At 36.8% G+C, this 20543-nt stretch overlaps 1 protein-coding gene across 1 annotated transcript in view; it reads left to right on the top strand.

Annotated features, from left to right (window-relative positions):
* Positions 1–19144, top strand: part of apc2 (APC regulator of WNT signaling pathway 2) — a 67932-nt gene extending 48788 nt beyond the window's left edge. Inside the window, exons 12-14 of the mRNA XM_041040022.1 lie at positions 12330–12524; positions 12672–12886; positions 13530–19144. Of these exons, the coding sequence (XP_040895956.1) occupies positions 12330–12524; positions 12672–12886; positions 13530–19077 (5958 nt within the window). The 3' untranslated portion in view covers positions 19078–19144. The remainder of the gene's footprint in view (positions 1–12329; positions 12525–12671; positions 12887–13529) is intronic.
* The last annotated feature ends 1399 nt before the right edge of the window (positions 19145–20543 follow it).

The following is a 20543-nucleotide window of genomic DNA, read 5'->3' as shown; positions in this document are numbered from 1 at the left end:
AATAAGTCATACTTTAGTATGACCTCAAAATGTGCCAAAAAACATCATAGTATAGTAAGGCGTCAAAATCGGCCAAAAAAAGTCATACTTTAGTATGACCTCAAAATGTCATAAAAAACGTCATAGTATAGTATGGCGTTTTTTTCGGGCAAAAAAAGTCAAAATTTTTTTTGACATCAAAATGTCATAAAAAACGTCATAGTATAGTAAGGCGTCAAAATCGGCCAAAAAAAGTCATACTTTAGTATGACATCAAAATGTGCCAAAAAACGTCATAGTATAGTAAGGCGTCAAAATCGGCCAAAAAAAGTCATACTTTAGTATGACCTCAAAATGTGCCAAAAAACGTCATAGTATAGTAAGGCGTCAAAATCGGCCAGAAAAAGTCATACTTTTGTATGACCTCAAAATCGGCCAAAAAAAGTCATACTTTAGTATGACCTCAAAATATCATAAAAAACGTCATAGTATAGTATGGCGTTTTTTTTCGGGCAAAAAAAGTCAAAATTTTTTTTGACCTCAAAATGTCATAAAAAACGTCATATTATAGTAAGGCGTCAAAATCGGACAAAAAAATTCAAAAATTTTTTTGACCTCAAAATGTCATAAAAAACTTCATAGTATAGTATGGCGTTTTTTTTCGGGCAAAAAAAGTCAACATTTTTTTTGACCTCAAAATGTCATAAAAAATGTCATAGTATAGTAAGGCGTCAACACTGGCCAAAAAAAGTCATACTTTAGTATGACCTCAAAATGTCATAAAAAACGTCATAGTATAGTATGGCGTTTTTTTTCGGGCAAAAAAAGTCAAAATTTTTGTTGACATCAAAATGTCACAAAAAACGTCATAGTATATTAAGGCGTCAAAATCGGACAAAAAAAGTCATACTTTAGTATGACCTCAAAATGTCATAAAAATCGTCATAGTAAAGTATGGCGTATTTTTCGGGCAAAAAAAGTCAAAAATTTTTTTGACCTCAAAATGTCATAAAAACTTTTTTTTCGGGCAAAAAAAGTCAAAAAATTTTTTTGACCTCAAAATGTCATGAAAAACATCATAGTATAGTAAGGCGTCAAAATCGGCAAAAATAAGTCATACTTTAGTATGACCTCAAAATTTGCCTAAAAACATCATAGTATAGTAAGGCGTAAAAATCGGCCAAAAAAAGTCATACTTTAGTATGACCTCAAAATGTCATAAAAAACGTCATAGTAAAGTATGGCGTTTTTTTCGGGCAAAAAAAGTCAAAATTTTTTTTGACATCAAAATGTCATAAAAAACGTCATAGTATAGTATGGCGTATTTTTCGGGCAAAAAAAGTCAAAAATTTTTTTGACCTCAAAATATCATAAAAAACGTCATAGTATAGTATGGCGTTTTTTTCGGGCAAAAAAAGTCAAAAATTTTTTTGACCTCAAAATGTCATAAAAAACGTCATAGTATAGTAAGGCGTCAAAATCGGCCAAAATAAGTCATACTTTAGTATGACCTCAAAATTTGCCTAAAAACATCATAGTATAGTAAGGCGTAAAAATTGGCCAAAAAAAGTCATACTTTAGTATGACCTCAAAATGTCATAAAAAACGTCATAGTATAGTATGGCGTTTTTTTCGGCCAAAAAAAGTCAAAAATTTTTTTGACCTCAAAATGTCATAAAAAACGTCATAGTATAGTAAGGCGTCAAAATCGGGCAAAAAAAGTCAAAAAATTTTTTGACCTCAAAATGTCATAAAAAACGTCATTGTATAGTATGGCGTTTTTTTCGGGCAAAAAAAGTCAAAAATTTTTTTGACCTCAAAATGTCAAAAAACGTCATAGTATAGTATGGCGTATTTTTCGGGCAAAAAAAGTCAAAAATTTTTTTGACCTCAAAATGTCATAAAAAACGTCATAGTATAGTATGGCGTTTTTTTCTGGCAAAAAAAGTCAAATTTTTTTTGACCTCAAAATGTCATAAAAAACGTCATAGTATAGTATGGCGTATTTTTCGGGCAAAAAAAGTCAAAAATTTTTTTTACCTCAGAATGTCATAAAAAACGTCATAGTATAGTAAGGCGTCAAAATCAGCCAAATAAAGTCATACTTTTGTATGACCTCAAAATGTAATGAAAAACATCATAGTATAGTATGGCGTTTTTTTTCGGGCAAAAAAAGTCAAAATTTTTTTTGACCTCAAAATGTCATAAAAAACGTCATAGTATAGTGAGGCGTCAAAATTGGCCAAAAAAAGTCAAAAAAATTTTTAACCTCAAAATGTCATAAAAAACGTCATAGTATAGTAAGGCGTCAAAATCGGCCAAAAAAAGTCATACTTTTGTATGACCTCAAAATCGGCCAAAAAAAGTCATACTTTAGTATGACCTCAAAATATCATAAAAAACGTCATAGTATAGTATGGCGTTTTTTTCGGGCAAAAAAAGTCAAAAATTTTTTTGACCTCAAAATGTCATAAAAAAACGTCATAGTATAGTAAGGCGTCAAAATCGGCCAAAAAAAGTCATACTTTAGTATGACCTCAAAATGTCATAAAAAACGTCATAGTATAGTATGGCGTATTTTTCGGGCAAAAAAAGTCAAAAAAATTTTTGACCTCAAAATGTCATAAAAAACGTCATAGTATAGTATGCCGTTTTTTTTCGGGCAAAAAAAGTCAAAATTTTTTTTGACCTCAAAATGTCATAAAAAACGTCATAGTATAGTATGGCGTATTTTTCGGGCAAAAAAAGTCAAAAAATTTTTTTACCTCAAAATGTCATAAAAAACGTCATAGTATAGTAAGGCGTCAAAATCGGACAAAAAAAGTCAAAAATTTTTTTGACCTCAAAATGTCATAAAAAACTTCATAGTATAGTAAGGCGTCAAAATCGGCCAAAAAAGGTCATACTTTAGTATGACCTCAAAATATCATAAAAAACGTCATAGTATACTTTGGCGTTTTTTTCGGGCAAAAAAAGTCAAAAAATTTTTTGACCTCAAAATGTCATAAAAAACGTCATAGTATACTAAGGCGTCAAAATCGGACAAAAAAAGTCAAAAAAATTTTTGACCTCAAAATGTCATAAAAAACGTCAGAGTATAGTAAGGCGTCAAAATCGGACAAAAAAAGTCATACTTTAGTATGACCTCAAAATCTGCCAAAAAAAGTCATAGTATAGTAAGGCGTCAAAATCGGCCAAAAAAAGTCATACTTTAGTATGACCTCAAAATGTCATGAAAAACATCATAGTATAGTAAGGCATCAAAATCGGCCAAAATAAGTCATACTTTATTATGACCTCAAAATGTGCCAAAAAACATCATAGTATAGTAAGGCGTCAAAATCGGCCAAAAAAAGTCATACTTTAGTATGACCTCAAAATGTCATAAAAAACGTCATAGTATAGTATGGCGTTTTTTTCGGGCAAAAAAAGTCAAAATTTTTTTTGACATCAAAATGTCATAAAAAACGTCATAGTATAGTATGGCGTATTTTTCGGGCAAAAAAAGTCAAAAATTTTTTTGACCTCAAAATGTCATAAAAAACGTCATAGTATAGTATGGCGTGTTTTTCGGGCAAAAAAAGTCAAAATTTTTTTTGACCTCAAAATGTCATAAAAAACGTCATAGTATAGTAAGGCGTCAAAATCGGCCAAAAAAAGTCATACTTTAGTATGACATCAAAATGTGCCAAAAAACGTCATAGTATAGTAAGGCGTCAAAATCGGCCAAAAAAAGTCATACTTTAGTATGACCTCAAAATGTGCCAAAAAACGTCATAGTATAGTAAGGCGTCAAAATCGGCCAGAAAAAGTCATACTTTTGTATGACCTCAAAATCGGCCAAAAAAAGTCATACTTTAGTATGACCTCAAAATATCATAAAAAAACGTCATAGTATAGTATGGCGTTTTTTTCGGGCAAAAAAAGTCAAAATTTTTTTTGACCTCAAAATGTCATAAAAAACGTCATAGTATAGTAAGGCGTCAAAATCGGACAAAAAAAGTCATACTTTAGTATGACCTCAAAATGTCATAAAAAACGTCATAGTACAGTATGGCGTCAAAATCGGCCAAAAAAAGTCATACTTTAGTATGACCTCAAAATGTGCCAAAAAAAGTCATAGTATAGTAAGGCATCAAAATCGGCCAAAATAAGTCATACTTTAGTATGACCTCAAAATTTGCCAAAAAACATCATAGTATAGTAAGGGGTCAAAATCGGCCAAAAAAAGTCATACTTTAGTATGACCTCAAAATGTCATAAAAAACGTCATAGTATAGTATGGCGTATTTTTCGGGCAAAAAAAGTCAAAATTTTTTTTGACCTCAAAATGTCATGAAAAACATCATAGTATAGTAAGGCGTCAAAATCGGCAAAAATTAGTCATACTTTAGTATGACCTCAAAATGTGCCAAAAAACGTCATAGTATAGTAAGGCGTCAAAATCGGCCAAAAAAAGTCATAATTTAGTATGACCTCAAAATGTGTCAAAAAACGTCATAGTATAGTAAGGCGTCAAAATCGGCCAGAAAAAGTCATACTTTAGTATGACCTCAAAATGTCATAAAAAACGTCATAGTATAGTATGGCGTTTTTTTCAGGCAAAAAAAGTCAAAAAATTTTTTGACCTCAAAATGTCATAAAAAACGTCATTGTATAGTAAGGCGTCAAAATCGGACAAAAAAAGTCATACTTTAGTATGACCTCAGAATGTGCCAAAAAAAGTCATAGTATAGTAAGGCGTCAAAATCGGCCAAAAAAAGTCATAATTTAGTATGACCTCAAAATGTGTCAAAAAACGTCATAGTATAGTAAGGCGTCAAAATCGGCCAGAAAAAGTCATACTTTAGTATGACCTCAAAATGTCATAAAAAACGTCATAGTATAGTATGGCGTTTTTTTCAGGCAAAAAAAGTCAAAAAATTTTTTGACCTCAAAATGTCATAAAAAACGTCATTGTGTAGTAAGGCGTCAAAATCGGACAAAAAAAGTCATACTTTAGTATGACCTCAGAATGTGCCAAAAAAAGTCATAGTATAGTAAGGCGTCAAAATCGGACAAAAAAAGTCATACTTTAGTATGACCTCAGAATGTGCCAAAAAAAGTCATAGTATAGTAAGGCGTCAAAATCGGCCAAAAAAAGTCAAAAATTTTTTTGACCTCAAAATTTCATGAAAAACATCATAGTATAGTAAGGCATCAAAATCGGCCAAAAAAAGTCATACTTTAGTATGACCTCAAAATGTGCCAAAAAACATCATAGTATAGTAAGGCGTCAAAATCGGCCAAAAAAAGTCATACTTTAGTATGACCTCAAAATGTCATAAAAAACGTCATAGTACAGTATGGCGTCAAAATCGGCCAAAAAAAGTCATACTTTAGTATGACCTCAAAATGTGCCAAAAAAAGTCATAGTATAGTAAGGCATCAAAATCGGCCAAAATAAGTCATACTTTAGTATGACCTCAAAATTTGCCAAAAAACATCATAGTATAGTAAGGGGTCAAAATCGGCCAAAAAAAGTCATACTTTAGTATGACCTCAAAATGTCATAAAAAACGTCATAGTATAGTATGGCGTATTTTTCGGGCAAAAAAAGTCAAAAATTTTTTTGACCTCAAAATGTCATAAAAAACGTCATAGTATAGTAAGGCGTCAAAATCGGCCAAAAAAAGTCATACTTTAGTATGACCTCAAAATGTCATGAAAAACATCATAGTATAGTAAGGCGTCAAAATCGGCAAAAATTAGTCATACTTTAGTATGACCTCAAAATGTGCCAAAAAACATCATAGTATAGTAAGGCGTCAAAATCGGCCAAAAAAAGTCATAATTTAGTATGACCTCAAAATGTCTCAAAAAACGTCATAGTATAGTAAGGCGTCAAAATTGGCCAGAAAAAGTCATACTTTAGTATGACCTCAAAATGTCATAAAAAACGTCATAGTATAGTATGGCGTTTTTTTCGGGCAAAAAAAGTCACATTTTTTTTTTACCTCAAAATGTCATAAAAAACGTCATAGTATAGTATGGCGTATTTTTCGGGCAAAAAAAAGTCAAAAATTTTTTTTACCTCAGAATGTCATAAAAAACGTCATAGTATAGTAAGGCGTCAAAATCGGCCAAATAAAGTCATACTTTTGTATGACCTCAAAATGTAATGAAAAACATCATAGTATAGTTTGGCGTTTTTTTTCGGGCAAAAAAAGTCAAAATTTTTTTTGACCTCAAAATGTCATAAAAAACGTCATAGTATAGTGAGGCGTCAAAATTGGCCAAAAAAAGTCAAAAAAATTTTTGACCTCAAAATGTCATAAAAAACGTCATAGTATAGTATGGCGTTTTTTTTCGGGCAAAAAAAGTCAAAATTTTTTTTGACCTCAAAATGTCATAAAAAACGTCATAGTATAGTAAGGCGTCAAAATCGGCCAAAAAAAAGTCATACTTTTGTATGACCTCAAAATCGGCCAAAAAAAGTCATACTTTAGTATGACCTCAAAATATCATAAAAAACGTCATAGTATAGTAAGGCGTCAAAATCGGACAAAAAAAGTCAAAAAAATTTTTGACCTCAAAATGTCATAAAAAACGTCATAGTATAGTAAGGCGTCAAAATCGGACAAAAAAAGTCATACTTTAGTATGACCTCAAAATCTGCCAAAAAAAGTCATAGTATAGTAAGGCGTCAAAATCGGCCAAAAAAAGTCATACTTTAGTATGACCTCAAAATGTCATGAAAAACATCATAGTATAGTAAGGCATCAAAATCGGCCAAAATAAGTCATACTTTAGTATGACCTCAAAATGTGCCAAAAAACATCATAGTATAGTAAGGCGTCAAAATCGGCCAAAAAATGTCATACTTTAGTATGACCTCAAAATGTCATGAAAAACATCATAGTATAGTAAGGCATCAAAATCGGCCAAAATAAGTCATACTTTAGTATGACATCAAAATGTGCCAAAAAACGTCATAGTATAGTAAGGCGTCAAAATCGGCCAGAAAAAGTCATACTTTTGTATGACCTCAAAATCGGCCAAAAAAAGTCATACTTTAGTATGACCTCAAAATATCATAAAAAACGTTATAGTATAGTAAGGCGTGAAAATCGGACAAAAAAAGTCAAAAATTTTTTTGACCTCAAAATGTCATAAAAAACGTCATAGTATAGTAAGGCGTCAAAATCGGACAAAAAAAGTCATACTTTAGTATGACCTCAAAATGTGCCAAAAAAAGTCATAGTATAGTAAGGCGTCAAAATCGGCCATAAAAAGTCATACTTTAGTATGACCTCAAAATGTCATAAAAAACGTCATAGTACAGTATGGCGTCAAAATCGGCCAAAAAAAGTCATACTTTAGTATGACCTCAAAATGTGCCAAAAAAAGTCATAGTATAGTAAGGCATCAAAATCGGCCAAAATAAGTCATACTTTAGTATGACCTCAAAATTTGCCAAAAAACATCATAGTATAGTAAGGGGTCAAAATCGGCCAAAAAAAGTCATACTTTAGTATGACCTCAAAATGTCATAAAAAACGTCATAGTATAGTATGGCGTATTTTTCGGGCAAAAAAAGTCAAAATTTTTTTTGACCTCAAAATGTCATAAAAAACGTCATAGTATAGTAAGGCGTCAAAATCGGACAAAAAAAGTCATACTTTAGTATGACCTCAAAATGTCATGAAAAACATCATAGTATAGTAAGGCGTCAAAATCGGCAAAAATTAGTCATACTTTAGTATGACCTCAAAATGTGCCAAAAAACGTCATAGTATAGTAAGGCGTCAAAATCGGCCAAAAAAAGTCATAATTTAGTATGACCTCAAAATGTGTCAAAAAACGTAATAGTATAGTAAGGCGTCAAAATCGGCTAGAAAAAGTCATACTTTAGTATGACCTCAAAATGTCATAAAAAACGTCATAGTATAGTATGGCATCAAAATCGGCCAAAAAAAGTCATACTTTAGTATGACCTCAAAATGTGCCAAAAAAAGTCATAGTATAGTAAGGCATCAAAATCGGCCAAAATAAGTCATACTTTAGTATGACCTCAAAATTTGCCAAAAAACATCATAGTATAGTAAGGGGTCAAAATCGGCCAAAAAAAGTCATACTTTAGTATGACCTCAAAATGTCATAAAAAACGTCATAGTATAGTATGGCGTATTTTTCGGGCAAAAAAAGTCAAAAATTTTTTTGACCTCAAAATGTCATAAAAAACGTCATAGTATAGTAAGGCGTCAAAATCAGCCAAAAAAAGTCATACTTTAGTATGACCTCAAAATGTCATGAAAAACATCATAGTATAGTAAGGCGTCAAAATCGGCAAAAATTAGTCATACTTTAGTATGACCTCAAAATGTGCCAAAAAACATCATAGTATAGTAAGGCGTCAAAATCGGCCAAAAAAAGTCATAATTTAGTATGACCTCAAAATGTCTCAAAAAACGTCATAGTATAGTAAGGCGTCAAAATCGGCCAGAAAAAGTCATACTTTAGTATGACCTCAAAATGTCATAAAAAACGTCATAGTATAGTATGGCGTTTTTTTCGGGCAAAAAAAGTCAAAAAATTTTTTGACCTCAAAATGTCATAAAAAACGTCATTGTATAGTATGGCGTTTTTTTCGGGCAAAAAAAGTCAAAAATTTTTTTGACCTCAAAATGTCATAAAAAACGTCATAGTATAGTATGGCATATTTTTCGGGCAAAAAAAGTCAAAAATTTTTTTGACCTCAAAATGTCATAAAAAACGTCATAGTATAGTATGGCGTTTTTTTCGGGCAAAAAAAGTCAAATTTTTTTTTGACCTCAAAATGTCATAAAAAACGTCATAGTATAGTATGGCGTATTTTTTGGGCAAAAAAAGTCAAAAAAATTTTTGACCTCAAAATGTCATAAAAAACGTCATAGTATAGTATGCCGTTTTTTTTCGGGCAAAAAAAGTCAAATTTTTTTTTGACCTCAAAATTTCATAAAAAACGTCATAGTATAGTATGGCGTTTTTTTCGGGCAAAAAAAGTCAAAATTTTTTTTGACCTCAAAATATCATAAAAAACGTCATAGTATAGTAAGGCGTCAAAATCGGACAAAAAAAGTCAAAAATTTTTTGACCTCAAAATGTCATAAAAAACTTCATAGTATAGTATGGCGTTTTTTTTGGGGCAAAAAAAGTCAACATTTTTTTTGACCTCAAAATGTCATAAAAAACGTCATAGTATAGTAAGGCGTCAAAATCGGACAAAAAAAGTCATACTTTAGTATGACCTCAAAATGTGCCAAAAAAAGTCATAGTATAGTAAGGCGTCAAAATCGGCCAAAAAAAGTCATACTTTAGTATGACCTCAAAATGTCATGAAAAACATCATAGTATAGTAAGGCATCAAAATCGGCCAAAATAAGTCATACTTTAGTATGACCTCAAAATGTGCCAAAAAACATCATAGTATAGTAAGGCGTCAAAATCGGCCAAAAAAAGTCATACTTTAGTATGACCTCAAAATGTCATAAAAAACGTCATAGTACAGTATGGCGTCAAAATCGGCCAAAAAAAGTCATACTTTAGTATGACCTCAAAATGTGCCAAAAAAAGTCATAGTATAGTAAGGCATCAAAATCGGCCAAAATAAGTCATACTTTAGTATGACCTCAAAATTTGCCAAAAAACATCATAGTATAGTAAGGGGTCAAAATCGGCCAAAAAAAGTCATACTTTAGTATGACCTCAAAATGTCATAAAAAACGTCATAGTATAGTATGGCGTATTTTTCGGGCAAAAAAAGTCAAAATTTTTTTTGACCTCAAAATGTCATAAAAAACGTCATAGTATAGTAAGGCGTCAAAATCGGCCAAAAAAAGTCATACTTTAGTATGACCTCAAAATGTCATGAAAAACATCATAGTATAGTAAGGCGTCAAAATCGGCAAAAATTAGTCATACTTTAGTATGACCTCAAAATGTGCCAAAAAACGTCATAGTATAGTAAGGCGTCAAAATCAGCCAAAAAAAGTCATAATTTAGTATGGCCTCAAAATGTGTCAAAAAACGTCATAGTATAGTAAGGCGTCAAAATCGGCCAGAAAAAGTCATACTTTAGTATGACCTCAAAATGTCATAAAAAACGTCATAGTATAGTATGGCGTTTTTTTCAGGCAAAAAAAGTCAAAAAATTTTTTGACCTCAAAATGTCATAAAAAACGTCATTGTATAGTAAGGCGTCAAAATCGGACAAAAAAAGTCATACTTTAGTATGACCTCAGAATGTGCCAAAAAAAGTCATAGTATAGTAAGGCGTCAAAATCGGACAAAAAAAGTCATACTTTAGTATGACCTCAGAATGTGCCAAAAAAAGTCATAGTATAGTAAGGCGTCAAAATCGGCCAAAAAAAGTCAAAAATTTTTTTGACCTCAAAATGTCATGAAAAACATCATAGTATAGTAAGGCGTCAAAATCGGCCAAAATAAGTCATACTTTAGTATGACCTCAAAATGTGCCAAAAAACGTCATAGTATAGTAAGGCGTGAAAATCGGACAAAAAAAGTCAAAAATTTTTTTGACCTCAAAATGTCATAAAAAACGTCATAGTATAGTAAGGCGTCAAAATCGGACAAAAAAAGTCATACTTTAGTATGACCTCAAAATGTGCCAAAAAAAGTCATAGTATAGTAAGGCGTCAAAATCGGACAAAAAAAGTCAAAAATTTTTTTGACCTCAAAATGTCATAAAAAACGTCATAGTATAGTATGGCGTTTTTTTTCGGGCAAAAAAAGTCAAAAAATTTTTTGACCTCAAAATGTCATAAAAAAACGTCATAGTATAGTAAGGCGTTTTTTTTTCGGGAAAAAAAGTCAAAATTTTTTTTGACCTCAAAATGTCATAAAAAACGTCGTAGTATAGTTAGGCGTCAAAATTGGCCAAAAAAAGTCAACATTTTTTTTTACCTCAAAATGTCATAAAAAACGTCATAGTATAGTATGGCGTATTTTTCGGGCAAAAAAAGTCAAAATTTTTTTTGACCCCAAAATGTCATAAAAAACGTCATAGTATAGTAAGGCGTCAAAATCGGACAAAAAAAGTCAAAAATTTTTTTGACCTCAAAATGTCATAAAAAACGTCATAGTATAGTATGGCGTTTTTTTTCGGGCAAAAAAAGTCAAAAATTTTTTTGACCTCAAAATGTCATAAAAAACGTCATAGTATAGTAAGGCGTTTTTTTTTCGGGAAAAAAAGTCAAAATTTTTTTTGACCTCAAAATGTCATAAAAAACGTTGTAGTATAGTTAGGCGTCAAAATTGGCCAAAAAAAGTCAACATTTTTTTTTACCTCAAAATGTCATAAAAAACGTCATAGTATAGTATGGCGTATTTTTCGGGCAAAAAAAGTCAAAATTTTTTTTGACCTCAAAATGTCATAAAAAACGTCATAGTATAGTAAGGCGTCAAAATCGGCCAAAAAAAGTCAAACATTTTTTTTACCTCAAAATGTCATAAAAAAACGTCATAGTATGGCGTTTTTTTCGGGCAAAAAAAGTCAAAATTTTTTTTTACCTCAAAATGTCATAAAAAACGTCATAGTATAGCGATGCGTCAAAATTGGCCAAAAAAAGTCAAAAATTTTTTTGACCTCAAAATGTCATAAAAAACGTCATAGTATAGTAAGGCGTCAAAATCGGCCAAAAAAAGTCATACTTTAGTATGACCTCAAAATGTGCCAAAAAAAGTCATAGTATAGTAAGGAGTCAAAATCGGCCAAAAAAAGTCATACTTTAGTATGACCTCAAAATGTGCCAAAAAACGTCATAGTATAGTAAGGCGTCAAAATATGCCCAAAAAAGTCATGTATGTATGTGTGTGTATGTATGTATATGTATATATGTATATGTGCATGTGTGTATATATATATGTGTGTGTATGTATGTATGAATGAGATATTCAGACATGTTTGAAAACCGTGCACTGATTCACCAAGCCAATACGGTCCTTCTTGTCCTCCTTCAGGCGAGTCTCTGCAAATACATATATACATACATACATATATAAATATATATACATATCTATATATCTATATGTATGTATGTGTTTTAGTAAGAGATGACTTCCAGCTGATGTCTTACTATTGTTATTTTAGCATAGCTGCGAGCAGTACATGTATATAAAGCATACAGTGTTATTTTCCAGACAGTAGAGATATGGTAGAACTTTTGCAGATGTGAGGTTTGTTGTTTTCTGCTCTGGTTTGTGTCTGTGTGCAAATTTAGATGTCAAGTTTGTATGAGACACATTCAGATATGTTTGAAAACCATGCACTGATTCACCAAGCCATCACGGTCCTTCTTGTCCTGCTTCAGGCGACTCTCTGCTCCAAAAAGAGCTGCCTTCAGTCTCTGGTGGCCCAGCTGGCCTCAGACAGCGAGGAGCTCCATCAGGTGGTCTCCAGCATCCTGAGGAATCTGTCCTGGAGGGCCGACATCAGCAGCAAGAGAGTCCTCAGAGACATTGGCTGCGTATCTGCTCTGATGACCTGCGCCCTGCAGGCTACTAAGGTAACTAAAACAAACCCACACACACACAGTGGATATGATGATGAGAAGAAAAACTGATTCACTGCGGGAGACAATGTGAAAATGATCTCTGCTTGGTGGATGTCAGATACTGTACTGTACTGAAATGTGTTTGTCCGGATCCTGCAGGAGTCGACGTTGAAGAGTCTTCTGAGCGCTCTGTGGAACCTGTCGGCTCACAGCATCGACAACAAGGTGGCGATCTGCTCTGTGGACGGCGCCCTGGGCTTCTTGGTCAGCACTCTGACGTACCGATGTCAGACCAACTCGCTCGCCATCATTGAAAGTGGAGGAGGGATCCTACGAAATGTGTCGAGTCTGGTTGCCACGCGAGAAGACTACAGGTCGGTTTCTGAGACTCGAATCATGTAAACAATCATCCTTTTTGAGAATGAAAATGGAAACTGTAGTGCAGTAAACAATCCATGAACTAGATTTTTCTGGAGCTTTCAACCATAGTCATGGTCAAATCCCACAATCCCACAGTCTCACAGCCAAACTACATCCACTGAGAATTACTCATTACTCTGAGATGCATGAATTTGTTTCTATCCTTTTTGTGTCTGTTTTAATACAAGTAAATGGAATAAATCTTAGATACAAAATTTTCTTGTTCAATGTTTTAGCCCATTTATTGTTCAAAATCTTTTGTTCGTTTTTTATTAATCGTATAGATTATTAATCTATGAAAATGAAGATAAAGTCTGATTTGTTGTTTGATAATATAGTGCAGATTTTTCAGATTGACCCACATTCTTATAGTAGTCATGTTAACAACTGTAAAAGCAGATGCGATGGGATGTCACAAATACTGGAGCAAATTTAAAGTCTCTGCAATGGGAAAAAAATATTGCAGTAATATCAGTTACTAAAACATGTAAAAACACTGGCACAGTCTTTAAACTGCAATAATGTAGGTAAAAATTGATTTGAACATTAAAAAAAACATTGTCTACATTAAATGTCTATTGCTTTCTTTCTTCACAGGCAAATCCTCAGGGACCATAACTGCCTGCAGACTCTGCTGCAGCACCTGCGCTCCCACAGTCTAACCATAGTGAGCAACGCCTGCGGCACTCTTTGGAATCTTTCAGCTCGAAGTCCAAAAGACCAGGAGCTGCTGTGGGACCTCGGAGCCGTCAGCATGCTGCGCAACCTTATCCATTCCAAGCACAAGATGATAGCCATGGGCAGCGCAGCAGCTTTGAGGAACCTCCTCACCAACCGACCCCTAAAATATAAGGATGCTGCAGTCGTATCCCCTGGCTCCTGCATGCCCTCGCTCTACATGAGGAAACAGAAGGCTCTGGAGGCAGAGCTGGATGCCAAACATCTAGCTGAGACCTTTGATACCCTTGAGAAACAGAGCCCCAAGCACCTAACCCTCAACAAGCCACTACGGCACATTGAGAGTCTGGCAAAGGATTATGCATCTGATTCTGGTTGTTTCGATGATGATGAGGGCCCCAACATCTCCAGCAGCCTGGACACCGGTAGTTTCTCCATGCTGTCCATGTTCCTTACCAACTCTAACTTCCTGCAAAACCAGCCACGTAAGAGGGACAGTGAACCTGAGAGAGACATAGAACCACATCATATGGTTGAGAAGAGACATGCACCTCCTGACGATGTAGTATCTGCTGCTGCAGAGAAGCTAGCAAAAAAGATCACTAACACGGTTGCCAAGATCGACAGGTTAGTGGAGGATATCACCATGCACACATCCTCGGAAGACAGTTTGAGCCTCAGCTCTGAGGATCACCTGGCAGATTGGCCTTACGGACTAGATGAACTCAATGAAGCCCGGGCAAAATCTTGCTCCCCTTGCCGTCTCTCTGATACAAGCAGCCTGGCTCATAGAGAACGTCTTAGTAGAGCCCACGCCCTCTTGCGCCTAAAAACTGCCCACACAAGTGTATCAACAGACAGCCTAAACAGTGGCAGCACTAGTGATGGCTACTGTGGCAGTAAAGACCAGATGCGACCTGCTCCAAGGACCCTGATACAACAACAACGACCCAACCAGCTTGATCTCAAGGTGGCTCATCAAGAGTATCGAAATGTAGGACCTGCTGTCCTGAATGAAACTAACCAGCAAGATATTCCAGAGAGGGATTCTGTGGACAACAAAGATATGAAAGCTCTAGAGCTCAGCAACACAGATGCAGAAAAGAACCAGGATCAACCCGTTCAAACACCTGTCAGTGCATCTACTAAAGTCTCCTCTGATGTCAGCATGACTTCAATTAAGCTGTCCCCATCTTATCAACAGGTCCCGCTTATTCAAAGTGTGGCCAAATTTGGTGTAGCAAAGACAGCAATCAATGTCCAGGCTGCCCAAGCAATGAGGAGGCAAGCATGGGTACCTACTGTTATGACTGGGGGGAGTATTACAAACAAATTTTCACCAATGACCTCCACCAGAAGCCCAACCATTGGGACAATGGAGACGGTCCAGAAATACTCAGTGGAGAACACCCCAATCTGCTTCTCCCGCTGCAGTTCACTGTCTTCCCTCTCTTCTGGCGATGGAGCACTGGATGGACAAAGTGAAAATGAACTGGAGAGTGACTCATCATTAGAAATAATTGAAGTGGAGGATGGAGAAGTGGTGAACAGAGCTGAACAGGATGAAACCTTGGAGGATCTGAGTGACAGCCAGCTGCTGATGACTGACTCAAAGACCTTCCCAAGCAAAGAGACAGATCCCATTGAAATCCCCTGTCCTGCCAAAAGGGAAAAAGTCTTCCTCAGAGGAGCTTCACCAGCCATACTTGAAGACAGATCTCCATCCAGTTCATCTGAGAATTACGTACACGAGACACCCCTGGTAATGAGTCGCTGTAGCTCAGTCAGTTCCCTGGGCAGTTTTGAATCTCCCTCTATTGCCAGCTCAATCCAAAGTGATCCATGCAGTGAGATGATTGATGGAACAATAAGCCCCAGTGATCTTCCCGACAGCCCAGGGCAAACCATGCCTCCAAGCCGAAGTAAAACTCCATGTTGTGTTGAGTCAAATGGACCAGAAACACAGGCCACAGGAACAGCAGGCCAGTGGGAAAGCAGCCTAAGAAAGTTCATGGAGATAGCAGACTCCAAGGAGAGGTTTAACCTTCCTGCTGACCTGGACACAATGATCTACTTCACTGTGGAAAAGCCCACTGAGAATTTCTCTTGTGCTTCAAGCTTAAGTGCTCTGCCTCTTCACGAACACTACATACAGAAAGATGTGGAGCTAAAACTGACCCCCCTGCTCCAACAAAATGACAAAAATCTTCCTTTCCCTGATGAGGATGAGCAAGGACTTGACCATGGGGAAAGATACAGCGAGGGCAACTCAGACGATGACATAGAAATCTTAAAGGAATGCATCAACTCAGCAATGCCCTCCAAGTTCAGAAAAGTTAGACCTTCCCTGATGACCACAATTCCTCCTCATATTCTCAATTCCCAGATCCGAAAACCAATCCATCTTCCAGTGTACATGATGCTCCCGAATGGCAAAACCCAAATGTGTCCAGGGAGGAGAATTGTCATCCCACAAAAGGACTTTAAATTTGACGATTCATCCTTCACTGATTCTGCAGAAGGTACACCTGTTAACTTCTCCAGCACAACATCACTAAGTGATGAAACACTTCAGTATCCAGTGAAAGAGAGAGGGGCTAAAGAATGCACAGCTAAAGGTATGACCAAAAAAGAACTCCTCAATGATGAGGCAAAGAGGATTGAGGACCTGAGGATATTCTCACACTTCCACAAACCCAACAGGATGAACTACCCACCTGAGATACAAATGAACCGAACAACCAAACATGTCATTCCCACTCAGAGGGTTCTGATGCAAAGCAAAGAGGTAGCTGATAGAGTGGCAAGCCAAAGAAATCGTGATCAGTCTCCTAACCAACAGAAGAAGAGGCCAGGCCAAGGCCCCGTCAGGAAACTGGAACTGCCTGTCATTAAGCAAAACACTGAGGGTAACCTTAATGTGGGATCACAAAAAGGAAACACAATCTTTCGACAAATGACACATTCGTCAGAGGACAGTAATGACTTCTATGATGACGAAAATGAAAAAGATGAACCAATGAAGCAAACAAATAGAAAACAGATCAGGGAAGCAAGCAGAAATGCTCTCTCTCGGAGCATGACAAATATTGGCAGGAATGACAATTCCCAAGCAAAGCCCAGAGGGTTTCACAGGATAAAACAGAATCTGATAAAGGATGATTCTCTGGCATGTTACTCACTCAGCTCCTCCCTTAGTTCATTAAGCGATGCTGAGTTTGAGGATCAGAAATCAAAAGCCCAGCAAATATGGTACAAAAACAGACACAACAAAACACTGAATATGGTGCAACAAACAAAGCCCATGACCATTCACAGCCAATATGAAGAGCAAAGCTCTCCCAGCTCTGTCAGCATGGACTCAGAGGATGACCTCCTTCAGAAATGCATAACATCTGCCATGCCCAAGCAGAGAAGAAAGCTTGCTGCCAGGAAGAAGAAAGCAGAAAATACTCAAAAACAAAAGACCTCTGATGGTTGGGACATGGATGAGGACATGGACAGTGATGATATGGCATGGGATAAAGATTCAGACCTCAACAGTGTTGAATGGAGAGCCATACAGGAAGGTGCTAACTGTGTTGTCACTGGTCTGCAGGCATCAAAGTCTCAAGAACCATCCTCTGAAGAGACTGAGTCAGTCCTGTCATTTATGTCAACATCCAGCTTTACACCCAAAGAAAGGAAGTTTGCTAAAGACAAAAAAGCAAATAAACCTTTAGACTTCGCACAGCGCAAACCAGTTCCAAACTTACCAGTGGTTTTCAGAGGCAGGACGGTGATCTATACACCGAAAAAAGAGACAGCTCCATCACAAAGACCTCCTCCTAGAAAAGTACCAACCAAGACAGATGCTCCAAAGAACCCAAATCTCGCTCAGCACAGATCAAAGAGCCTTCACCGATTAGGCCGCCCCCAGGACACAGAACTGTCTTTGCCAAAGAGGAGCTCTACTCCACCTCCACGGATACCAAAAAGCTCATCCTCTGGATCGTCGCAAAGCTCTACACCATCCAAACAATGGCAGAGAAAGATAACATCACCGACTCAGACAAATAAAAATATTCAGAAAAAGAATGCCACACCAGCTAGTAGCCCATCAGCCAGCAGTCCCCCTGAAAGAAAGGGACGCTCTCCTGTTGTAAATCAGAATGAAAAATCACCACCACCTAAAACTCAGAAATCACCTGTCCGAATCCCTTTTATGCAAAATTCAGGCAGGCAACCGAGACCTCTGTCACCGCTGGTAACTAACCAAACAACCAGCAGACAAACCAATCAGGCCAGTGGGAAAAGGGTTCTACCTGCCAATCGATTTGACCTGGTGAGGATGACTTCTGTTCACTCAAGTGGTGGTGAGTCTGATCGCAGTGGATTCTTGAGACAACTGACTTTCATTAAGGAGTCAAAGACTGTGCTGAGACGTGATGGATCTGCGCGCAACATATCTGGATCTCAAAATGAATCACCCCGCAGGGCAGTTCCTGGAGCTTCAGCTGTCTTCCTTTGCTCATCGCGCTGTCAGGAACTTAAGGCAGCTGTGCAAGCCCCAAGACGGGTGCAACTAAAAGGTCCAGGACAAGTCCAGAAGCCAGACCCTGGCCTTCAGAAGCAGACAACAGCTCTCTCTAGAGCAACCTCCAGTGAAAGGGATCTATCTGCAAGACGCCCAGCCAGGAGAACTAGTTCTGAAAGCCCCTGCAGGGTGGCTCAGCGAAATAGACCTAGCAGAGTGTCTGGAGCTAGGCAGCAACAAGACAAAGATACTTTTAAGCGACATGCCTCATCACCAAGCATTAACATACTGAGCCGAGTGACCAGCCGTTCTTCCCTCCGCTCTTCATCATCTGATTCCAGTGGAAGAGCAAAAAGCGAGGATGATACAAAGAAGAAAGGGCAGAGATCTGCATCTCGGCTGAATGACAGAGTCACCTGGAGGAGGATCAGGGATGAAGATGTACCTCAGATCTTGAAGAGCACTCTGCCAGCCAATGCATTACCTCTGGTGCCTTCTCCTGACAGGGAAAAGCCAAAGCCACCAGTTCTTCCAGGAAAACTGCCAACCATTCTACTTGCATCACGCAAGACAAGTGACGCAACAGTCCAGACAGAAGATTTTACAAATAACAAGACAAACTCAAGCACCTCTCCAACAGTCGAAACAGCTCCAGTGATCTCCGAGGAAGTGGCACGACTCGCCCTCTTCAGAAAGATCAGTGCTAACTCTGGGAGTAACCCCCAGGATGGTGATTCAGATGTTTCCATGAGGAGCCACAGCACTGTCTCCACAGGGACATCAGACAGCCATGTGGGCGGAGCTGTCCATTTCCGCCAAGGATCCCCCAGCAAGGCTGTCCGAGTCACCCCATTCAACTATATCCCTAGCCCCATGGCCTGCTGCCTGCAAGACACACAAAGCCAAGCAGCCACAGTTAGTGAGAAGTTAGGGGAAAAAAGTGAGTCATAGAACGTCTAGTAGATTACTGGATGACTCTGCTGTGTTCCTGAACTAAACTCGGCACTCAGGTGGACAGACGAAGAGCGTGCTGGTCCCTATACCTCGAGTACTGACCCTTTACCTTTCCCATTCACTGCATTCAAGTTTTTCTCTCTGAAAAGTTGATCACAGCTTCTGTCTACCATTCATACAGGGTTGGATGTATGCACTGAGGCAGGTCTGACATGACTGAACAGACCACCAATAACTTTCAGAGATGCACCTCAGAGAAAAATCTCAAGTGAAAAGGAAGTGCATCTTTTTGTACTTTTTTTGTATTTGTAGAATAATCATTGCCTGGTAGAAATGTAGTGAATACATAAAGCAAAGACAATGAACTTGATTTCAGCACATAAATCACCATGGGTCTCCTGGGCAGAATCAATAAAAGAACAATATTATGCAAACTTTTGAATGATAACTCAGCTGGACTTTTACCTGAGAAAGGTACAAACTGGCAGACTGTTGAAAGACTTTCACAAAGGACACAGATATACCAACTTGTAAAGTATTTTATACATAAGTACATCAAAGCTTTGGGCCTTTGCCTCATCACTCAACTGAACATGATCGACTGTCAGCTTTTCCTGTCACAGATGGAGCCCAGTGGGGTTGGGGGGTACATTTTTGATAATACATACCTTCAAATTAATAACATTATCACTTTTATTTGATGTGTCCTTGTCTACTCAACACTTTAGATGTAGACCACCTAAATTTTAAACTGTTTAACTTTGATCTTGGACTGATGTACGTGGAAATATATAGATTTTAGGTTATTACTGAAACCCTTCAATGTGTGTGTATAGGATAAAAACTTTGGGTAGGGTAGGAGTGGGCGATATGGAATAAAGTTCCACAGCTTTATATGTAACTTCATGTGACTGTTGTTATATAATTATACAAAATCACATGAGGATCTTTTAGTGGATAAAATAACCAGACAGGAATGTTTATTTTTGGCTAATTCAGCTAATTAATCTAACAAATCAAGTTTCATTACATTGATACAAAAATCATTCACAAATCTAATATTGCTATAAAACAGTCTTGCACTGTAATTAGCACATCTGCCTGCAGTAGCCTAATACAAGCAGAAATATTGGAATGTAATATATTATCTCTCACAGTAACTACTCATATCGCCCGATCCTACTTGCAGGGATGTAATATGTTTTTACATTTACTCATTTGGCAGATGCTTTTGTGCAGTGACTTGAGGGACACTGCTACTTCTAAGGGGACACTGCTACTTCTAATATACACAGTATACTTAGCACACAAGTTATTAATGTGAAGGGATGATTTATCACATCTTTACCCTGACACCTGCTGGACTCCAGCAGGTTTTCCACCACTGCTGCAGAAAATATTATAGCAAATACTGTCATTTTCCAAACTCTCAGCTGATTCTGGTTCACTTCACACTCTCCTGT

This window comes from Toxotes jaculatrix, chromosome 6 (assembly GCF_017976425.1).
Source record: "Toxotes jaculatrix isolate fToxJac2 chromosome 6, fToxJac2.pri, whole genome shotgun sequence".
NCBI lineage: Eukaryota > Metazoa > Chordata > Actinopteri > Toxotidae > Toxotes > Toxotes jaculatrix.
The sequence above is the reverse complement of the archived record's forward strand: the minus strand, read 5'-3'. Positions and strand labels throughout refer to the sequence as shown.